Consider the following 20,023-nt stretch of genomic DNA (forward strand, 5'->3'; position numbering starts at 1 on the left):
AAATTCACAGAGGAGAGGGCAAGTGATGGCTATCAGCCACCATGGCTACGTTCTTCCTCTATGGTCAGAGGCAGAAAAAGTTCCGAATACCAGATGCCAGAAACTACAGGAGGGGCTTGCAGGCTTCCCACAGGCGACTGAGAAAACTGGGCACTCTTATGCTTTTATGCTCCAAGGAAGAGAGGGGCACAGGGATTGCTCATAAGAAACACAGGCCAACAAACAAGTCAAAAGTATTTATTTTATAAAGCTTTCCTTTGCTTTCTGCAAAGTCTCTTCGAACCCAACATAGTCTGGGTTTCCTTGTTCTCCCCTTCAAGGCAAGTCATGTGGCTGAGCAGGGGGGTCAGCGGGGGGACCAGGACTCCCACTTAATGTGCGCCTTTCTAGTCCAGAACTGTAAAGGGAGAAACTCGACATTCAAGGGGAACAGGAGCGATCAGATCAGCACTTTGGCAGCGGGGAGGCAGTCCCATCTGGGGTCTCCTGGCAGAGGAAGGCAGGATACAAATATAAAATAAATAAATGCACACACACTCGGTTTTGACTCACATCGTCTGGTTCATTTGGCGAAGGGGGGGGGGCTGCTGTGCCTGCTGCCGCCCCCCAGACGACGAAAAGGCATAGGGCAAGACAATGCAATCCCTATTCTGTGCACAAAATCTGACTCTACTTCAGCCCTGGTGGCAGAACAGAGCCCTCCTCTGCAGCCCAGGGCAGCAGGCTAGCTTAGGGCAGACAGCACCCAGCTCTAGCTTCTTTCCACCCCTCAGAATCTGCCGCCAGAGGCAGCTGCCTCACTCTGCCTCATGGAACGGCCGGCCCTGTATACATGGAGGTGTGGCCAGGTTTCTTGTGCGCGAAAGTCAAGGCAGGTGGCCGGGAGCCTGAGGCGGAAAATGAGAGCCCCTAGAGAGTTCACAGGAGCCCTCATTGGACTCTCTTGAAATCCAGGCACGGAACGAATGTGCCCACAGAGAACTCCGCCTCCGAAGGCAACCAAGAGTTCAAAGTGTATTCCAGGCAGTTTGGCAGCGGATCTCTCCCTACTGTTCATTTTGGTTAAACGGCTGTGTGCCTGTGTCCCTCCACTCCCTAGTAAATAAACCATTTATAGGGGGACTCTTGGCTTTGCCTGGTTGTTCAGAGGTTCTGCAAACTCTCTCCTAGTGACACCTCCCGTGTGAGCCTATCCAGTTCCACCCTGTGTTGGGTCGGTTGAAAACATTGATAGCCTCACTGCTTAAAATTGCCATTGGGCTCTGCCTTGGTCAGAGTAAATATCCCTTTAGGTTTGGGATTTTTGCCGTGAGCCTGTATACATATACGATCAGAAGGTTGGTGGCAGCATCCAAGGTTTGAGGAACCCTCGCCTCAAGGCTCTCACGCTGTTCTCCATCTGGGGAGAGAGGGGACCCCAGAAATGCCGAGGTGACAGCAGGGCTTTGCAGACTTAGCAGGCACCAAACCCCAGAGCAGAGGCAACTATTGCTCCCATGCAATTCAGATATGAACAGGAGGCTGCCTCGTTCCACGTTAGACGCAGGTCCATCTATAGCTCAGTGGGTTGACAGTGGATCTCTGGAGTTTCAAACAGGGGATCTTTCCCAGGAACCCCACCCTTCCTGGAGAACGGCAGGGACTGAAACCAATCTGCATACAAGGCGGGCGCTCTAATCCTCAGCTATGCTTCTCTGCCCTGGCTCATGTGCAATTTGACCTCTGCTATGCCAACTCAAGACGCCCGTCCCTGAACGTGTTGCCTGTGGCAATGCAGCTTTTGGGCCAGGGACCCCGAAGCCTCCCTGTCACTGTTCAAAGAGAAGCCGTTACTGGCTGCACGAAGGTGGAGACCCCAGCCCTCATGCAGGGAAGGGGAACGGCAGTGGTGAGCCGAGGGGTCGAGCACCCGGCAGCCCCTTGGCAGCCTCCCCAGGCGCTGCAACACGGCATCTCTGCAGGGAATCAGAGCTGTTCGCAAGTGCATGCAAGCTGGCCAGCGGTTTCCACTCGCCCCTGGCTGGCGTTTTGGCTGCCCCTTGCCCTGCAGAGCATTCCAGGAAGCCAGGAGCCTTTGGATCAGAATCATAGAGTTGGGTGGCCTTTGAGTTGATCCCTTTGCTCCGGGCAGGGAACCCAGAGCTAGGGCGCCCCCAAGAGGCGGTCCTCCAGTTCCACTGGGCACAGCGTCTTGCGCTCCAGGTCAGAAGAGCTGCAGGAGGAACTCGGGAGCCCACTCCAGGGCGGTCTGAGTGACGGCCAGGGCCGCGGCCCCCAGCGTGGCTGAGATGCCCCAGACCGCGGCCTTCACCAAAGGGCTGTGCTCGGCTGCAGGGAGGAGTTGACCCGCTTCCTCTGCCTTGCTGGTGGTTAAGTGTTGCTGCTGCTGGCGCAGGATGGCGTCTGGGCGCTGGCACGAAGCAGCCTGCTGGAAGGCTGAGAAAGTGCCAATGCTGATGCTGGAAGGGGTGGAAAAGAGAGGGGCAGAAAATGGGTCAGTTAGGGAAACAGACAAACCTCCTGGCTGTGGGATGTAATCCACTGGGAGCAGACAAGTACAACATTCCTTGTAATGCTAGAGTGGACATGCAAGGGAATGTTTGGTCCAGCTAGTCGAAACTTCCTGTTCCTCCTGGCCTGGAGGGAGCATCCTTCCTTGCATGGGGCTAGTGGGTGGGCGTGACCTAACCTGTCCAGGTAACAAAAGGACGAGTCACGCAGCACTCTCTCCCTCCTTTTCCATCTTCGTTTCTTCCTGTGAACTGCTGGACTGCTAACTGCAGTCACTGGGTGAACCCACATATGGGGCAAACCTGTTTGTCTATCTTTGTAACTTTAAGCCCAAAGCCTGACTTCAGGGATCACACTGTGCTCTGCCTGGTCGTGAGTAAAACTACTTTTTGTTACTTATGAATAAGACTGTGGTGTCTTTATTCTTTTAAGAGGGGTTAAAAAGGGGTCTTACCAGGAACATGTTAGGACACATTTCAATCTGGACAAGCCAGATTGAATTGCTTATTGTCTTAAGAAACTCACACAAGTTTGCAGCCAGTTTTCTGTTGTGTAAAAAGGGGGATGAAACTCTGCTAAGTAAAGGAACTTGCTAGCGCAGGTTAGGCAGGATATTAATGATCAACATATTTCTCGCCCTGATCTGGCCCCAGTGATTCCTGTGATGGTCACCTGCAGGTTTAATTACTGCAACTCGCTCTATGCGGAGCTGCCCTTGAAGCTGACCCAGAAACTCCAGCGGGTGCAGAATGCCACGGCGAGGCTCCTTACGGGGTCTCTGCCATGGGAGCATATTCACCCAGTGCTTTTCCAGCTGCACTGGCTTCTGGTGGAGTACAGGGTCAGATTTAAGGTGCTGCTTTTGACCTTTAAAGCCCTTCATGGCCTAGGACCCTCGTACCTACGGGACCACCTCTCCTGGTATGTCCCATGGAGCACCTTAAGGTCCACAAATAACAACACTTTGGAGGTCCCAAGTCTCAAGGAGGTTAGATTGGGCCAGGGCCTTTTCAGCACTGGCCCCTACGTGGTGGAACGCTCTGTCACAAGAGACTTGTGAAAACCATCTTCCGCAGAAACTGCTGCTTGCCTTCTATCACTGTGCCATTGAGAGTGTGCTCACTTATGGCTTATGTGTGTGGTACGGAAGCTGTACTACCCAGGACAGGATGGGGTTGTGCAGAGTTGTGAAGGCAGCAGAGAGCATTGTTGGCTGCCCACTCTCCACCTTAGAGCAGATCTATGCCACAAGGTGCCATAGGAAGGCACTGGACATAGTAAAAGATCCATCGCATCCTGGTCACTGTCTCTTCGAGCTCCTGCCGTCGGGACGGAGATACAGGACGATGAAGACAAGAACGAGCCGTCTCAAGAACAGCTTCTTCTCCAGAGCGATCTCGGCCCTGAATGGGAAACCTGAACTTTGAAAGTCATTTAATCTTCCTTGCTGTATTATACTGTATTGTTTTAATTAGTGTTTTTATACTTGTTCTGATTTTGAGTGGAGTGCCCTACCTGGGTGGATGGAGCAGCCAAGTAATTTCGTTGTCCCCGAGAGGGGGCAATGACAATAAAGATATTATTATTATTATTATTATTATTATTATTATTATCTTTCCGCAGGGGCTGCAAGACAGAGCTGTTCCACCTGGCCTCGGGTTTGGACTCAGTCTGACCCTTCTGTTTCCCTCCCTTTATGATCTTGATTTTTCAGCTACTTTAAAATGAGGCTGCATTTTAAATGGCATTTTAACCTGTGTTTTAAATTGGGTTTTTTCTTCCCCCCCCTTCCCCCCCTTCCCCCCTATTATGTTTTTACTGTGATTTTGTTGGTGTTAGCCCCCCTGAGCCCTGCTCTGGCCGGGGAGGGCGGGGTATAAATAAAATATCATTATTATTATTATTATTATTATTATTATTATTATTATTATTATTTCCTCTCCTGCCTCCCTCAACATTCCCACACTGGCATGGCAAACTCTCTATCTCTTCACCTCGGACTTCCACAGGATTCTCTGTGCATAAAAAAAAAACCTTAAGAAGCTTTGGAGAAGACTAGCCGTCTCCTCCCTTCCTTCGTAGCTGTGTGGAGCAGAAGGAGGGGAGGGTGGACATTGCAAAGACAAGCACAACAGAGCCCTACCTCACCCCATGCATCCACACACCTCCTGGGGGAGGAACCCAGGATCACACGGCCCCTCCTCCCGAGGTCCTGGCCCCCTCACCTCTTCTGGAGCTCAAGCGCTGCCTGCTTGGCTAGCTGGGCGTGGGGGAGACGCTGGAAGAGCTGGTGGGCACGGGCAATGAGGGTCTCGTAAGGCAGGTCCTGAGGGATCTGGGACAGGAGCTGGTGGATGCTGGGCATGTCGCAGTCACAGGCCAGCACCTCCTCTTCGCGGAAGAGGACAATCTAGAGGGGTGGGAAGGAAGGGAGAAAGAGGGGCTGGAAGTGTTAGGATATTCCTTTTCATCTTCAGAACAGACGTGTGGAAGTGTTGCATGTCACATGCCTGTTTACACTCCAGCACAGCTTGCTGGGAACTTCCCTTTTGCTTTTGCTGTCTTGCTTTGGATACGAAGGGGATCAGACATGTTTCCTTTTGTCCTGATGTATGCTGAATAACATATAGTTAAAGCTATGGTTTTCCAAGTAGTGATGTATGGAAGTGAGAGCTAGACCACAAAGAAGGCTGATTGCGGAAGAATGGGTGCTTTTGAATTCTGGTGCTGGAGGAGACTCTGGAGAGTCCCATGGACTGCAAGAAGATCAAACCGATCCGTTCTGAAGGAAATCAGCCCTGAGTGCTCACTGGAAGGACAGATCCTGAAGCTGAGGCTCCAAGACTTTGGCCACCTCATGAGAAGAGAAGACTCCCCGGAAAAGACCCTGATGTTGGGAAAGATGGAGGGCACAAGGAGAAGGGGACGACAGAGGACAAGATGGTGGGACAGTGTTCTCGAAGCTACCAGCATGAGTCTGCCCAAACTGTGGGAGGCAGTGGAAGACAGGAGTGCCTGGCGTGCTCTGGTCCAAGGGGTCACCAAGACACGACTAAGCGACTCAACAACAACATGCTGAATAAACTTCTTGTAAATAGGCTTACACAGCCTCTCCTGCCACTTCTGTTGCAAAGCATTTACTCTCCTGGTTTTCACAGCATTAAATATTAAAAACTTCCCTAAACAGGGTTGCCTTCAGATGTCTTTTAAAGATAGGATAGCTGCTTATTTCCTTCACGTCTGAAGGGAGGGTGTTCCACAGGGTGGGTGCCACTACCGAGAAGGCCCTCTGCCTGGTTCCTTGTAACCTCACTTCTCGCAGGGAGGGAACCGCCAGAAGGCCCCTGGAGCTGGACCTCAGTGTCCGGGCTGCACGTGCTCTAGGTTCTGAAACTTCTGAAGCTTGGGTCGCAGATTCATGCTGATCCAAGGACTGGAGTTTGCCCGGCACACCGGCTGGTGGGCTGGAGCCAGGTGGGGGCCTGCCAACTGCCCCTGTTTCCTTGGTTGCATGCCAACAGGAAGAGCATCTGCTGGGTCTAACCAGTGGCCAGTTTCGCCCAGCATCCTGTTCTCACAGTGGCCCACTAGATGTCTGTGGAAAACCCACAAAGAGGACATGAGCACCAGAGCAACTCTCCCCTCCTGCGGTTTCCAGGAATGAGATTCAGAAGCACAGCTGCCTCCAGCCGTGGAAGCAGAGCAGGAGCCAGCCTGGCCAGAAGCCATTGATAGCCCTCTTTTCCTCCTCCATGAATTTGTCTCATCCTCTTTTAAAGCCATCTAGGTTTGTGGCCACCCCTGCCTCATGTGGGAGGGAGCACTGGCAGAGGAAGAGGGGGCGGGGAAGCGCACCGCCCCCCGGCACCACGATCCCGGGGGGTGCCATCATGGCTGACACATACACCCCCGCGCAATACACACAATGGAAATTCCCAGCAAGCTGCGCTAGAATGTAAACAGGCATGTGACGCGCAACAGTTCCACACATCTGCTCCTTAAGGTGGAATAGAAATCTTAACAGGCGGCACGCCCCCGCACAGTGCGCCATGCCCCCAGGATGCATGCCATGACCCCCTGGGACATGCACCAGCCATGCCCCCGCCTGCTCTCTGCCCCTGGTGCTGGAGTATGAAGCCATAGCTGTCAACTTACAGATTTGAAAATAAGGGACCAGCAGCCTCGGAAATAAGGGATCAGCAGCCAAAATAAGGGATTTTCCGGGCACAGGTATGTTCAGCTTCTGAGCCCCTCCGAGTCAAAGGCAGAAAGCCCAGCCAGCAGCCAAACGAAGCCTCAAGCGGTGGTTCCCACAGCGCAGCAACCCGGCAAAGGGGATGCAGCAAGGAAAACCACCGTCACCTCTCCGCTGGGAAGCGCTGAGCAAAGGCGAGTCCCCAGGCAACGCGGCCGATTTGACCGGCACAAGGCATGCAAGCTCCACCCCCCAGTCGTTCTTAGACTCCTTATTGGTGAGCAACGCAGCCAAGCAACACAGTCGGAGCCTCCCTCCTCCCTGGCCAGCAGGGAGGGAGGGAGAGAGGGAGAGGAGCTGCTTCCTTTGAAACCCGGGAAATTTAAGGGACATTGTCAGGGAACTGCCATCGGAGAGACAGGTGGTGGACAGGCTCCAGGAGGATAGGAGAGAATCTGCAGCAGAAGAGGGAACCAGCAGGGGGAGTGCAGGAGTCACAGCGGAGGGGAGGCTCTGGGATGCTTCCAGTGAGAGTAGTGGAGAGGTAACGGGACCCCCGTTGGGAACTCCCACCCTTCGCCGGAAACTGTCACGCAGAGAGTCACGAAAGCGCATGTCTGTCAAACAGCTTTTATGTTGGCGTAAATTCCGTAGACGCCCGCTGTCAGATTCTACCAGCGACTGATGGAGTCATGCTTTGGGGGCTCCGTTAGTGCATCGGTTTGGATGACCAGCCAAACCCCAGAGGGATCAAGCTTTTACGCACAAGCAGCTCATTATCCCATCATAGCAATCTGACAGTCTTTGAAAGCAGCTTGTGCAAGCAGAAGGCATCATGAGCGAACCATCCGGAACCGGAGGAGCAGGAGCGGGAGCTGGAGCTGGAGCAGGTCCAAGCCTGGAACAAAGGTACAGGGCGTTGGAGGTCCAGCTGGCACTGCAAACGGCGAGGCTCGAGGAGAGGAGGGCTCAAGATGCAGATAAGGGGAAGACCACCCCACTTGCCAGACGGGTGCCTGGACTGGTGCAGAAATTTGGGGGGGATCCCCGGAACTATCAAGCCTTTAGGACAGAGATGCAATATGCTCTCAATCTACTGTTTGATGACTTCCCCGACGAGAACTCTAGAGTGGCGTACGTGATTGGCCATCTAGAGGGAGGGGCGAGGGACTGGATTCGGCCCCTGATGGCAGCCAATAATGAAATCTTAAAGGACACAATGAAGTTTTTCCGCGCCATGGATTTGATGTTTTCCAGCGAGATCGAGCAGGGAGTGGTGCGCAGGCAGTTAATGGCGTGTAAACAGGGGAGCCGATCTGTACGTGAGTACTGGACTGAGTTCACCATGCTGATTCATAGACTTGGGTGGGACCTTGCTAGTGAACCTATTCAAATGCTGTTTGAAGAAGGTCTCTCTCCGGCAGTGAAAGATGAACTTTCCCGGGCGCCTAGGGCGGAGTCTATGGGTCAGCTGACTAAATCAGCGCTGTCCATTGGGGCACGCCAGGAAGCTAGAGCTATGGAAAAGCGGGAAGGAAAGGGGGAACGTTGGAAGGACTTCCGCATTCCAGAGATTCCGGAGCAGCCTTTCCCGCCAGCAGAGCCGATGGAACTTGGAACAGCGCGCGCGCGCGCAGTTTCAAACACCAGTGAAGGGCGGAAGAAGGAGGGAAAGAGCGGCAAGAGATGCTATCTCTGCCAACAGCCAGGTCACTTTGCCAGAGTCTGTCCGCAAAGGAAGGAATGGCAAGGGATGGCGGGAACTGTTGGGGGGAAGGAGGAAGAAGAAATCACGGAGCAAGTAAAAGCCAACGCCTGGTTGCCAACATCAGGGCACAGCAGCCAGGCCAGGGAGTAATGAATGTGCCCACGCCGGAACCTCCAAGACCAGCGCTTGTGATAGAGGTGTTGCTGGAACTGGCAAACGGACACCCACTGAAGATAAAAGCGCTATTGGATTCAGGTAGCTCATGTAATTTCATAAGCAAAGAGTTTGCAGCTGCACACCAGATACAGACTATCCCATTGAGTAAGCCTTTGCAGGTTACCACGATTGATGGGAGGGAGCTGTTGGGAGGAGAAGTGAGCCAACAGACTGTACCAATGATAATGAGGGTGGCACGACACACCGAACTGATAGCGTTTAACGTAGCCACCTTGGGAGGAGCTCCTATTATCTTGGGTATGAGCTGGCTGGCGCTACACGATCCGCTAGTAGGCTGGCATCAGAGAGTGGTTTCCTTTGGATCAGCACATTGCCTAGAACACTGCAAGGAGGGAGAGGCTCAGGCAGGCGCCAGGGCCACTCTAGCAGGGATGGAAGTGATGGACAAGGGGAGGGTGCCACCACAATACGCTGACTTGCTTGACGTATTCAGCGAAAAAGAAGCAGATAAACTGCCCCCGCACAGACCCTTTGATTGTCAAATTACCTTACTCCCAGGAGCACAATTGCCAGTGGGCAAGCTGTATGCAATGTCAGACAGTGAGATGCAGGAGTTAAGGGAGTTCATTGACAAGAATCTCAAGCGAGGTTTCATCAGAGAGTCACGAGCGGTGGGGGGCAGCCCAGTGTTCTTTGTGGACAAAAAAAACACGGGCAAGCCCAGGCTTGTATGTGATTTCAGGGCCCTAAATGCAGTGTCAGAACCAGTGACTTTCCCTATGCCCAGAATTGATGACATTCTAACACGGGTGAGAAAAGGGAAAATTTTTACCAAGCTGGACCTTAGGGGGGCATATAACTTGATACGTGTGAGAAAGGGGGATGAGTGGAAGACCACTATGTTCACCCCCTTGGGGGCCTTTGAGTACACCGTTATGCCTTTCGGATTACAAGCGGGCTCCGCCTGTTTTCAATCATTCATGAATCACGTCCTGGGGCCACTGCTCTACAAGAACTGCGTAGCGTTCTTAGATGACGTCCTGGTGTACTCAGACAATGAGGAGCAGCATGTGCGAGATGTAAGAGAGGTACTGAGCAAGCTGCGAGAAAACCGGCTGTGGGTGAAACTGGAGAAGTGTCAGTTTCATACCAAGGAGGTGGAATTCCTGGGGTACCGGTTGTCTGACAAGGGATTGGCCATGGATCCCAGCAAGGTTCAAGCGGTACTGGAATGGAAAACACCAAAGACCAAGAAGGACGTGCAAAGGTTCCTGGGCTTCGGAAACTTCTATAGGAAGTTCATCAAAAACTTTGCCCATTTAACAGCGCCCATCACGGATTGTCTTAGTAGCAAAAAGAAATTTTTTTGGACGGGAGAAGCGCAGCAAGCGTTCGAACGCTCAAAGCAGGCGTTTGCGTCGGAAGAGCAACTTTTGCACGTGGATCTACAACAACCAATGAGAGTGGAGACTGACGCGTCAGACCGAGCGGTAGGGGCCGTTCTTCTCCAGCCGGGAAAAGATACGTCTGAATGGAGACCGTGTGCATTCTTCTCGCGGAAGTTGAACAAATCAGAGAGGAACTACACAGTGTACGACCGAGAACTGCTCGCCATTCATGAAGCATTCCGGAAATGGCGGCACTTGCTGATTGGGGCGCAGCACAAGGTTCAAGTCCGAACTGACCACAAAAATCTGGAATACTGGAGAACAGCCCGAGTGCTGAACCAGAGACAAGTGAGATGGGCCCAGGAGTTCTCCAAATTCCACTTTGAGATTCGTTACGTGCCCGGCTCCGAGAACGTGAGGGCGGACGCTCTTTCCAGGAAACCTGAGTACTTAGAGGGGGAGGGAGCGCCTGAGGCAAGGCATGTAATCCCTGAAGACCGCTGGGTGTGTGGGGCGGCATTGGTGGGGCAGAGGGAACTGATAGAGGGTACGGAGAACGATGAATACGCCCAAGAGAAACTCAGAGAGCTCCGGAGGACAGAGGAGAACACAGGGGGGTTCGAAGAAAAGAACGGGGCGTTGTATTACAAAGGGGCACTGTACATACCCGACGGGGAACTGAGGGGCAGAGTACTCAAGCAGTTGCATGACAGCCCCACAGCGGGACATTTTGGACAGCACAAAACCATGTGGTTGGTTACCAGGGAGTTTTGGTGGCCCAAGGTGAGGGAGGACGTACGGGAATATGTCAGGGGTTGCGACAGGTGCCAGCGAGCGAAGGGGGAGAGGGTGGCGCCAGCGGGGCTATTACAACCCTTACCCACGCCCGAAAGGCCATGGGAGGCAGTATCCATAGATTTTATGACGGACCTGCCAAAATCCAAAGGCAAAACAGCTGTCATGGTGGTGGTAGATCAATTAACCAAGATGTGTCATTTTATAGCTTGTTCACATGCAGTCACAGCGGAGGAAACCGCCAAGTTGTTTGTAGAACATATTTTCAAGTTGCATGGCGCCCCCTTGAGGGTTTTGAGCGACAGAGGGAAACAATTTACTTCCAGGTTCTGGAGGAAACTTATGAGCTTACTGCACGTAGAACTCAATTTCTCAACTGCCCGGCACCCAGAAACCAATGGGCAAGCGGAAAGGGCAAATGGGGTTTTACAACAATACCTGAGGTGTTATGTAAAAGACAGAGAAAATGATTGGGTGGATAAGTTACCTCTAGCAGAATTTGCCTACAACAACGCGGAGAACGTGTCCACAGGGATGAGTCCCTTCCTGGCAAATTATGGGTGTCACCCCCGGGCATTCCCAGGAGAGGGAGGGGAGAGGTGGAGCGTGCCGGCGGCGGAATATTTTTTTGAAGAGATGGAGGCGATCCATCGTCAGCTTCAACTTAACTTAGAGAAAGCCAAGGAAGAATATAAGAAGCAAGCAGACAGAAATAGGAGGGAAGGTGAAACTATAAGGGTGGGGGACCGGGTGTGGTTGTCCACCCAAGGGCTACCGTTCAAGGGCGGGAGTAAGAAATTGAGGTCCAAAAGATTGGGACCCTTTGAGGTCATACAGCAGGTCAACCCAGTGGCATTCAAACTCAGGCTGCCCAGTCACATGAAATTACACCCAGTATTTCACAGGTCATTACTGTCGCCGTACCGAGGGGGACGTGAGTGGGGGGAGCGTGAGAGAGAGGCCACCCAAACGCCCGTGATAGAAGAGAGAGAGCGCGACATGAACGTGGCAGGAATCATTGATTCCAGGTGGAAGGGGAATCAGGTGGAATATCTGGTAGAATGGGAGGGGGAAGCAGAGTCGGAAAACACTTGGGTACCAGCAGAGGTAGTCAATGACGAGGTTTTAATAGAAACATTTCATCAGCGTTTCCCAAGAAAACCGCAACCCGTGGCTCGATTTAGAAGGGAACACTTTGGGACCACCGATGAGGAAGGAGAGTTTGAAGGGTTCCCAGGGTCAGGGGTGGGTGAAGAAGCCGACTCCGACGAAGAAGAGGAAGACGGGGAGAGAGACGGTACGCCGTGGCTAGAAGTGTTAGAATCCTCGGACGACGAGGAGAGTTCCTTCAGGGGCTTTCCGCCCTCACCGCCAGTGGGAGAGGAGGCGGGAGGGGGTGAAGGGGGCCCTGGGGGGGAGGTGGATGTCAGGGAACTGCCATCGGAGAGACAGGTGGTGGACAGGCTCCAGGAGGATAGGAGAGAATCTGCAGCAGAAGAGGGAACCAGCAGGGGGAGTGCAGGAGTCACAGCGGAGGGGAGGCTCTGGGATGCTTCCAGTGAGAGTAGTGGAGAGGTAACGGGACCCCCGTTGGGAACTCCCACCCTTCGCCGGAAACTGTCACGCAGAGAGTCACGAAAGCGCATGTCTGTCAAACAGCTTTTATGTTGGCGTAAATTCCGTAGACGCCCACTGTCAGATTCTACCAGCGACTGACGGAGTCATGCTTTGGGGGCTCCGTTAGTGCATCGGTTTGGATGACCAGCCAAACCCCAGAGGGATCAAGCTTTTACGCACAAGCAGCTCATTATCCCATCATAGACATCATCAATAAGGGACAGCAGCGGGACACGGCGCTGGGATAAGGGACTTTCCCGCCAAATAAGGGACGGTTGACAGCTATGGTATGAAGCTCCACCACTGGGAGGGAGTTCCTTGGTTTAACTATGTGCTGTGTGAATAAGGCTTTTAAAAGACCGAGCGGTGGGGGCCGTTCTTCTCCAGCCGGGAAAAGATACGTCTGAATGGAGACCGTGTGCATTCTTCTCGCGGAAGTTGAACAAATCAGAGAGGAACTACACAGTGTACGACCGAGAACTGCTCGCCATTCATGAAGCATTCCGGAAATGGCGGCACTTGCTGATTGGGGCGCAGCACAAGGTTCAAGTCCGAACTGACCACAAAAATCTGGAATACTGGAGAACAGCCCGAGTGCTGAACCAGAGACAAGTGAGATGGGCCCAGGAGTTCTCCAAATTCCACTTTGAGATTCGTTACGTGCCCGGCTCCGAGAACGTGAGGGCGGACGCTCTTTCCAGGAAACCTGAGTACTTAGAGGGGGAGGGAGCGCCTGAGGCAAGGCATGTAATCCCTGAAGACCGCTGGGTGTGTGGGGCGGCATTGGTGGGGCAGAGGGAACTGATAGAGGGTACGGAGAACGATGAATACGCCCAAGAGAAACTCAGAGAGCTCCGGAGGACAGAGGAGAACACAGGGGGGTTCGAAGAAAAGAACGGGGCGTTGTATTACAAAGGGGCACTGTACATACCTGACGGGGAACTGAGGGGCAGAGTACTCAAGCAGTTGCATGACAGCCCCACAGCGGGACATTTTGGACAGCACAAAACCATGTGGTTGGTTACCAGGGAGTTTTGGTGGCCCAAGGTGAGGGAGGACGTACGGGAATATGTCAGGGGTTGCGACAGGTGCCAGCGAGCGAAGGGGGAGAGGGTGGCGCCAGCGGGGCTATTACAACCCTTACCCACGCCCGAAAGGCCATGGGAGGCAGTATCCATAGATTTTATGACGGACCTGCCAAAATCCAAAGGCAAAACAGCTGTCATGGTGGTGGTAGATCAATTAACCAAGATGTGTCATTTTATAGCTTGTTCACATGCAGTCACAGCGGAGGAAACCGCCAAGTTGTTTGTAGAACATATTTTCAAGTTGCATGGCGCCCCCTTGAGGGTGGTCAGCGACAGAGGGAAACAATTTACTTCCAGGTTCTGGAGGAAACTTATGAGCTTACTGCACGTAGAACTCAATTTCTCAACTGCCCGGCACCCAGAAACCAATGGGCAAGCGGAAAGGGCAAATGGGGTTTTACAACAATACCTGAGGTGTTATGTAAAAGACAGAGAAAATGATTGGGTGGATAAGTTACCTCTAGCAGAATTTGCCTACAACAACGCGGAGAACGTGTCCACAGGGATGAGTCCCTTCCTGGCAAATTATGGGTGTCACCCCCGGGCATTCCCAGGAGAGGGAGGGGAGAGGTGGAGCGTGCCGGCGGCGGAATATTTTTTTGAAGAGATGGAGGCGATCCATCGTCAGCTTCAACTTAACTTAGAGAAAGCCAAGGAAGAATATAAGAAGCAAGCAGACAGAAATAGGAGGGAAGGTGAAACTATAAGGGTGGGGGACCGGGTGTGGTTGTCCACCCAAGGGCTACCGTTCAAGGGCGGGAGTAAGAAATTGAGGTCCAAAAGATTGGGACCCTTTGAGGTCATACAGCAGGTCAACCCAGTGGCATTCAAACTCAGGCTGCCCAGTCACATGAAATTACACCCAGTATTTCACAGGTCATTACTGTCGCCGTACCGAGGGGGACGTGAGTGGGGGGAGCGTGAGAGAGAGGCCACCCAAACGCCCGTGATAGAAGAGAGAGAGCGCGACATGAACGTGGCAGGAATCATTGATTCCAGGTGGAAGGGGAATCAGGTGGAATATCTGGTAGAATGGGAGGGGGAAGCAGAGTCGGAAAACACTTGGGTACCAGCAGAGGTAGTCAATGACGAGGTTTTAATAGAAACATTTCATCAGCGTTTCCCAAGAAAACCGCAACCCGTGGCTCGATTTAGAAGGGAACACTTTGGGACCACCGATGAGGAAGGAGAGTTTGAAGGGTTCCCAGGGTCAGGGGTGGGTGAAGAAGCCGACTCCGACGAAGAAGAGGAAGACGGGGAGAGAGACGGTACGCCGTGGCTAGAAGTGTTAGAATCCTCGGACGACGAGGAGAGTTCCTTCAGGGGCTTTCCGCCCTCACCGCCAGTGGGAGAGGAGGCGGGAGGGGGTGAAGGGGGCCCTGGGGGGGAGGTGGATGTCAGGGAACTGCCATCGGAGAGACAGGTGGTGGACAGGCTCCAGGAGGATAGGAGAGAATCTGCAGCAGAAGAGGGAACCAGCAGGGGGAGTGCAGGAGTCACAGCGGAGGGGAGGCTCTGGGATGCTTCCAGTGAGAGTAGTGGAGAGGTAACGGGACCCCCGTTGGGAACTCCCACCCTTCGCCGGAAACTGTCACGCAGAGAGTCACGAAAGCGCATGTCTGTCAAACAGCTTTTATGTTGGCGTAAATTCCGTAGACGCCCACTGTCAGATTCTACCAGCGACTGACGGAGTCATGCTTTGGGGGCTCCGTTAGTGCATCGGTTTGGATGACCAGCCAAACCCCAGAGGGATCAAGCTTTTACGCACAAGCAGCTCATTATCCCATCATAGACATCATCAATAAGGGACAGCAGCGGGACACGGCGCTGGGATAAGGGACTTTCCCGCCAAATAAGGGACGGTTGACAGCTATGGTATGAAGCTCCACCACTGGGAGGGAGTTCCTTGGTTTAACTATGTGCTGTGTGAATAAGGCTTTTAAAAGAAATCTGTCCTGAATATTTCAACATTCAGTTTTATGACTGTAATGAGAACTGGAATAAAACTTTTTTTCTGTTCACTTTCCCCATGCCAGGCATCATTTTACAAACTTCTATCATGCTGTCTCTTAACATCTGGAGGGCACTAGATTGGCAAAGGCTTTTTTTACAAGGTTAAACTCTCAGGATGCTAAATTGGAGTGCTAAACTCCACAGCCATGAAGACACACCCACACTCAATAGGCGTAAGAAAGCTCTGAAATTGGGTGGGGGCACCAAAGAGGGAACCCCCCCAAAGAGGAAACCTCCCTCTGCTGCGGCACAGTGGCCCCTGCCCTTCGTGCCTGCAGCCTGACTTACCGCAGCGGCAAAGTAAACTGCCATGAGAGGGTGGGAGGCCAGGAAGAAATCATAGAGGCGAAGGATGTGCTGGAAGTTGGCGAGGACGTGGCCGTACCAGGTGATCAGCCAGCTCAGGGCGAAGATGGTCCCCACCTCAGCTCTGCAAGCGGAAGCAAAGAGAAGGAGTCACCACTAAGAAGTCCTTGGTCTCCAAATATAATGGTTTTTTATATCTGACGAAAACAAAGAAAGAAATACAATAACTTGGAACTGTGTGTGAAAAAATTGTAGAAATAATAATACAATGAGTCTAATCGGAAGCCAAATGTGTTTGTTTTGTTTTGTCTTCTTTTTCCTTTTCCTTCCCCCCCCCTTTCCCCCCTCCCCTCATTCCCCCCTTCTTTTTCCTTTTTTTGTGTGTGTGTGTCTCCTTTCTTGGTCTTTCTCTTTTCCATATGTTAAGAATGAGTTAAAAAGATAAAAGTGTAATATGAAAACTTCAGTAAGTTAAAAGTGAAGTTGTGTAATTTTTCTATTACTATTTATATATTGTTAAAATTGGTTAACTGTAATGAATTGATGGAGCAACTACTGTGGTTTTCTTCCCTTTGTCATTGTTGAATTCTAAATAAAGTATTATTTAAAAAAGAAGAAGAAGAAGAATAAGCCCTTGGTCTCCATCATTTTGGAACCTGCCCTCACACCCAAACCCACCTAGTAAAGGTAAAGGGACCCCTGACTATTAGGTCCAGTCGTGACCAACTCTGGGGTTGCGGTGCTCATCTCGCTTTATTGGCCGAGGGAGCCGGCGTACAGCTTCTGGGTCATGTGGCCAGCATGATGAAGCCGCTTCTGGCAAACCAGAGCAGTGCACGGAAATGCTGTTTACCTTCCCGCTGGAGCGGTACCTATTTATCTACTTGCACTTTGACATGCTTTCGAACTGCTAGGTGGGCAGGAGCAGGGACCGAGCAACGGGAGCTCACCACGTCGTGGGGATTCGAACCGCCGACCTTCTGATCAGCAAGTCCTAGGCTCTGTGGTTTAACGTACAGCACCACTACAGCTTTGCAAATGCCCCCTTTTTTTAACTTTCAGCCTTCCCTGTTTATATCTGATTGCACAAAAACCCACCCAGCCTGGGGCACAGGGTGCGGGGTGGGGAGAAGGTACCTTTGCATGAAGTCATGGAGTTGAGGGCTCTCCTGCTGCAGAATAGGCATGAGGTAATTGAGGATGTGCTTGGTGCTGTCCATAGTCGGGTCCATGAAGTCCCTAGAAAGCAAAAGATGAGGAGGTGAAATCGGTCATGATCAAATGGGCACAAGATATAGGTCATAACATACCATTTGAAGACTGGGAAAAACTGTGGAAAACAGATTTAAAATTCGCAGATTGCTCCCTTTTGAAAGAAAATCACATGAAAATGATGTATAGATGGTATATAACAACAGTATAGATTGCAAAAATGTATAAAACTGGGTCAAACACATGCTGGAAATGTAAAGAAAAGGAAGGGACCTTTTATCACATGTGGTGGGAATGCAGAGAAATTAAGAAATTCTGGGAAATGATATATAATGAGCTGAAGAAGATGTTCAAAATAACATTTATAATAAAAACCAGAGGCTTTTCTGTTAGGGATTGTAGGACAAGGCCAGCCAAGGAAAAGAAAGAATTTATTTATGTATGCAACAACAGCGGCAAGAGTCTTGATAGCACAAGGATGGAAGAATGAGGAAACCCCGACAAAAGAACAGCAGCAAGAGAACTTAATGAACTATGCAGAACTGGCGAAACTGACATGCAAACTAGAAGACAAGGACAACTGTGACTTTAAAGAAGAATGGGAACCTTTTATAAATTATTTTAAAAGACAAGAAAATGAATTGGACTCCTTGGCAGGTTTTGAATAAACATACACAAATTTATTGAGGGTTAATATAGTAGACAGATAATATAAGGATGTATACCATTTTATAATATGCAGAAGTTAAAATTGGTTGAGAAATCAGAGAGAGGAGCTGAGGGAGGGTCTGTTGGGGAAGTGGGAGGGAAAAAATGGGGTGGGGATAATGAAGATGATTTGTTTGAATAATTTGTTATGTGAAAATTGTTAATAAAAAAACTTTAATAAACAACAACATAAAGTCCCTAGAAAGAACATGGAAGCTGGGGAGGGCCATGTTCAATGCTGCCACTTTCAACCAAAGGTGTGTTTTCATCCTCCTCTACCACCACCTCTTCCCTGTGCCCAGTCCAGGTGACGCACCTGAGATGAAGCGTCGAGAGCCTCTCCAGCAGAGCAACGGCCATGCGCTCGCCAGAGACCAGCAGCAGTGTCACAGCAATGTCGTGGTAGCCCTGGTAGTAGTGCAGCTCAGGGTGGGTCTTCAGCACGTGGAGGATGATATTGGTCAACTGCTCCTGAAGGGCCTGACGCTGCCCCTCATGCATGCCTGCGCAGGGATCAGGGGTGGGTACAGAAGGTATGTTCTATCTATCAAGTCTATGGACTTGGTGGAGCCCCTCATCTTTCTTTTCTTTTCTTAAATAAGATTCATCTTACTTTCATAAAAAAGGTAAAGGGACCCCTGACCCTTAGGTCCAGTCATGACCGACTCTGGGGTTGCAGCGCTCATCTCGCTTTACTGGCCGAGGGAGCCGGCGTACAGCTTCCGGGTCATGTGGCCAGCAAGACTAAGCCGCTTCTGGCGAACCAGAGCAGCGCACCGAAACGCTGTTTACCTTCCCGCCAGAGTGGTACCTATTTATCTACTTGCACTTGACGTGCTTTCGAACTGCTAGGTTGGCAGGAGCTGGAACCGAGCAACGGGAGCTCACCCCATTGCAGGGATTCGAACCGCCGACCTTCTGATCAGCAAGTCCTAGGCTCTGTGGTTTAGACCACAGCACCACCCGCGTCCCACTCTGCAAGAATACTCTTTCTCAAAGACTCTTTTGTGCCAACTAAGGTCTGAGGACTAGACAAAGGAGTAAAAAGGAGGTCAGAACGTTTTCTTTTTGAAACACCAACACCGCCCTCCTTGTTGCATCTCCTCCACGGCTGCACCCCTTCACCCCTCCCCTTCCTCCCCTGCAAGAGACCCGTCTCACCTGGAGGAAAGCGGCGAACGGAACGGCGCACATCCAGGAGGACTTGGTGGCAATCTTTGTGGTTCTGGCGCACTTCCCGACCTGGGGGAGAAGCGAGGAAACGGGCTGTGGGTGGGATGGCTCAGCAATGGGCGCCCACCGCCAGGCAGGAGGCAGCATGCTCTACAAGACCTCTTCACGCGTCGCACCAACTTTCATCCCCTGCCCCTGTTTTCAGCTGTGCCAGATGAAGAAGCGCCTTGGTTTGCCACAAAAGGGCTGGCAGAAAACAAAACAAAAAAACCAACAACCCACACATGCACACATCTGCACAACATCCCAGCATGCCCTGCACCAAGATGTCCTTAACACAGGTGCCCAGAGATTCTCAAAGACTCCACCCCATGATGGCAGTGGGCACACTGGTAAGGGCCCCTGAGAGTGGCCATGGGGGCCATGACTCCTCTTCTTACCTCAGCTAATGTCAGGGCTGGGGTATAAGTAAAACAACAACAACAACAACAACAACAACAACAACAACAACAATATTAAGTAGGAAAGGCAGGCTCCCTCCATTCTTCTGCAGCCCCCTCCCTCCCTCCCTCCTCTGCTTCAGTTTCTGAGTCTGAACTGCTCTCTGCAGCCGGCTCTCTTGGCTCACAAAAGCCTGTTGCCCCTTCAGCATCTAACCATTCCTCTCCCCACTCCTCCCTCCGATCTCTCCTTGGTTTCCCACCACCAATCCCTGGGCTCTGAGCCTTCCTCCTCTGAGGTTCCCCTTGGGGGTCCCCCGGCTGGTGCCTCCTACCATTCCTGGTCTTCCAGCCAGTTCCTGACCAAGAGGAGACCAGGTTTGGATGGCACAGACAAAAAGAACCATGCAAGGAGTTCCACAGCAGACGTTCACATAACATCAACTGTGCCTGCAAACTATGCCACGCTGGGTCTAGAAAAAAATGAAAGCCATTGTGTGAACAGGGCTTTTCCTTCACCCAATCCAGGGCATGTCAGTGTTAGTTTCTGTTTGCCACTGAGCAGCTGCTTTTGGAGTCACAGGACTCTGTTTACATTCCAGGGATTCCAGGCTATTGGAAGTCTCACGGGAGAAGGGAGACGGGAGAAAGGATGTGACTTTAGTGGGTTTCCTGTTTCCTTTGTTCAGTTG

General features: G+C 51.7%; 1 protein-coding gene across 1 annotated transcript in view; it reads right to left on the reverse strand.

The window, feature by feature from the left end:
- Positions 1-224: 224 nt before the first annotated feature.
- Positions 225-20,023, reverse strand: part of LOC309348773 (TBC1 domain family member 20-like) — a 31,013-nt gene continuing 11,214 nt past the window's right edge. Inside the window, exons 3-8 of the mRNA XM_081874516.1 lie at positions 18,880-18,960; positions 18,035-18,221; positions 16,936-17,037; positions 15,781-15,922; positions 4,737-4,921; positions 225-2,459 (exon numbers count right to left, since the gene is read on the reverse strand). Of these exons, the coding sequence (XP_081730642.1) occupies positions 2,204-2,459; positions 4,737-4,921; positions 15,781-15,922; positions 16,936-17,037; positions 18,035-18,221; positions 18,880-18,960 (953 nt within the window). The 3' untranslated portion in view covers positions 225-2,203. The remainder of the gene's footprint in view (positions 2,460-4,736; positions 4,922-15,780; positions 15,923-16,935; positions 17,038-18,034; positions 18,222-18,879; positions 18,961-20,023) is intronic.

This window comes from Podarcis erhardii (assembly GCF_964252035.2).
Source record: "Podarcis erhardii genome assembly, chromosome: 8".
Taxonomy (NCBI): domain Eukaryota; kingdom Metazoa; phylum Chordata; class Lepidosauria; order Squamata; family Lacertidae; genus Podarcis; species Podarcis erhardii.